Genomic DNA, 976 nt, shown 5'->3' with positions numbered 1-976 from the left:
CCGCCGGGGCCGGGCGAGGCGCGGGGGTGACTCTTYAACCCCGCGGCTCCCGGGCAGGTGCCCGGGGGCGGCGAGGCGGGAAGATGGCCGTGCCCGCGGCCTGCGACGGCGCTTTGTTGCGCTCGCCTAAGAGCCGAGGGGCAGCGTCCGACGGGGCCTCCGGCGAGCGGGAGCCGCCGTCGCTGCTGCTGCCCCGCCAGGAAAGTCTCTGGAAGTGCGGGGGGGAACAAAACAAAATCAGGAAAAATAAGTCAACTAAAAGAGGAGTCGGGAAAATAATAGGAAAGAAGCCGCCGCAGAGCCGGATGCAAAGCGAGGTTGTGGGGGGGCGCCGGGTGCAGCTTTGTCCTCGGCACCTCGGGGAGCTGCTCTGCCTGTTCCTCGGGTGTCTTTTTATCGAGGGAGAAACCCAATCCCAGCAGGTCCGCATCCACCACCGGAGAGGGGAAGAGGAGGGAGGGAAAAAAAAAAAAAAAAAAAAAAAAACACAACAAACCAGTCGGGCCGATCAGCCCGGAGCAGCGGGCGCAGCAGCACGCCTGTGATCACTTACTTGTCCGTCTCTTGTGACATGTTTGATCCAATGAACTCGCTCCCCTTTTTTTCCCGGCGCCTCAGTCCCGCTGGTGAAACTGGACTTTCAAGTCTGTGCAGGTGGAGGTGTGTGCGAGTGCGAGTGCGCGCGGGCGACGGAACCAGAGCTACTGGAAATTCTGCTTTCCCCGCGCCCCCTGCTCGCGTCCGCTCGGGCCCGCGCTGCCGCACGCGGCCAGGTAGCACAGGTAGGGCGGCCTCCCCGTCGCATGTGGGGGGCGGCGCGGTGCGGCGGAGCGGAGCGCGGCGGAGCGGCCGGCCCGGGCGCGCAGGTAACTTTCCGAGCGGCGCCGGATTCTTCCACTAAAGGAGCCGGGGCAGAGGGACGAGCCGCGCKCTGATTGGGCGCGGCGCGCGCCCAGGTGCGCTGCCATTGGAAGAG

At 65.5% G+C, this 976-nt stretch overlaps 1 protein-coding gene across 1 annotated transcript in view; it reads right to left on the bottom strand.

The window, feature by feature from the left end:
* GRHL2 (grainyhead like transcription factor 2) overlaps window positions 1-738 on the bottom strand; it is a 61858-nt gene extending 61120 nt beyond the window's left edge. Inside the window, exon 1 of the mRNA XM_026050043.1 lies at window positions 554-738. Coding sequence (XP_025905828.1) covers window positions 554-573 — 20 coding nt within the window. The 5' untranslated portion in view covers window positions 574-738. The remainder of the gene's footprint in view (window positions 1-553) is intronic.
* Between the last annotated feature and the right edge of the window lie 238 nt (window positions 739-976).

This window comes from Nothoprocta perdicaria, unplaced genomic scaffold (genome assembly GCF_003342845.1).
Source record: "Nothoprocta perdicaria isolate Ctin4 unplaced genomic scaffold, notPer1 scaffold_64, whole genome shotgun sequence".
NCBI lineage: Eukaryota > Metazoa > Chordata > Aves > Tinamiformes > Tinamidae > Nothoprocta > Nothoprocta perdicaria.
Note: the sequence above shows the minus strand (reverse complement) of the source record. Positions and strands in the feature narration are given on the sequence as shown.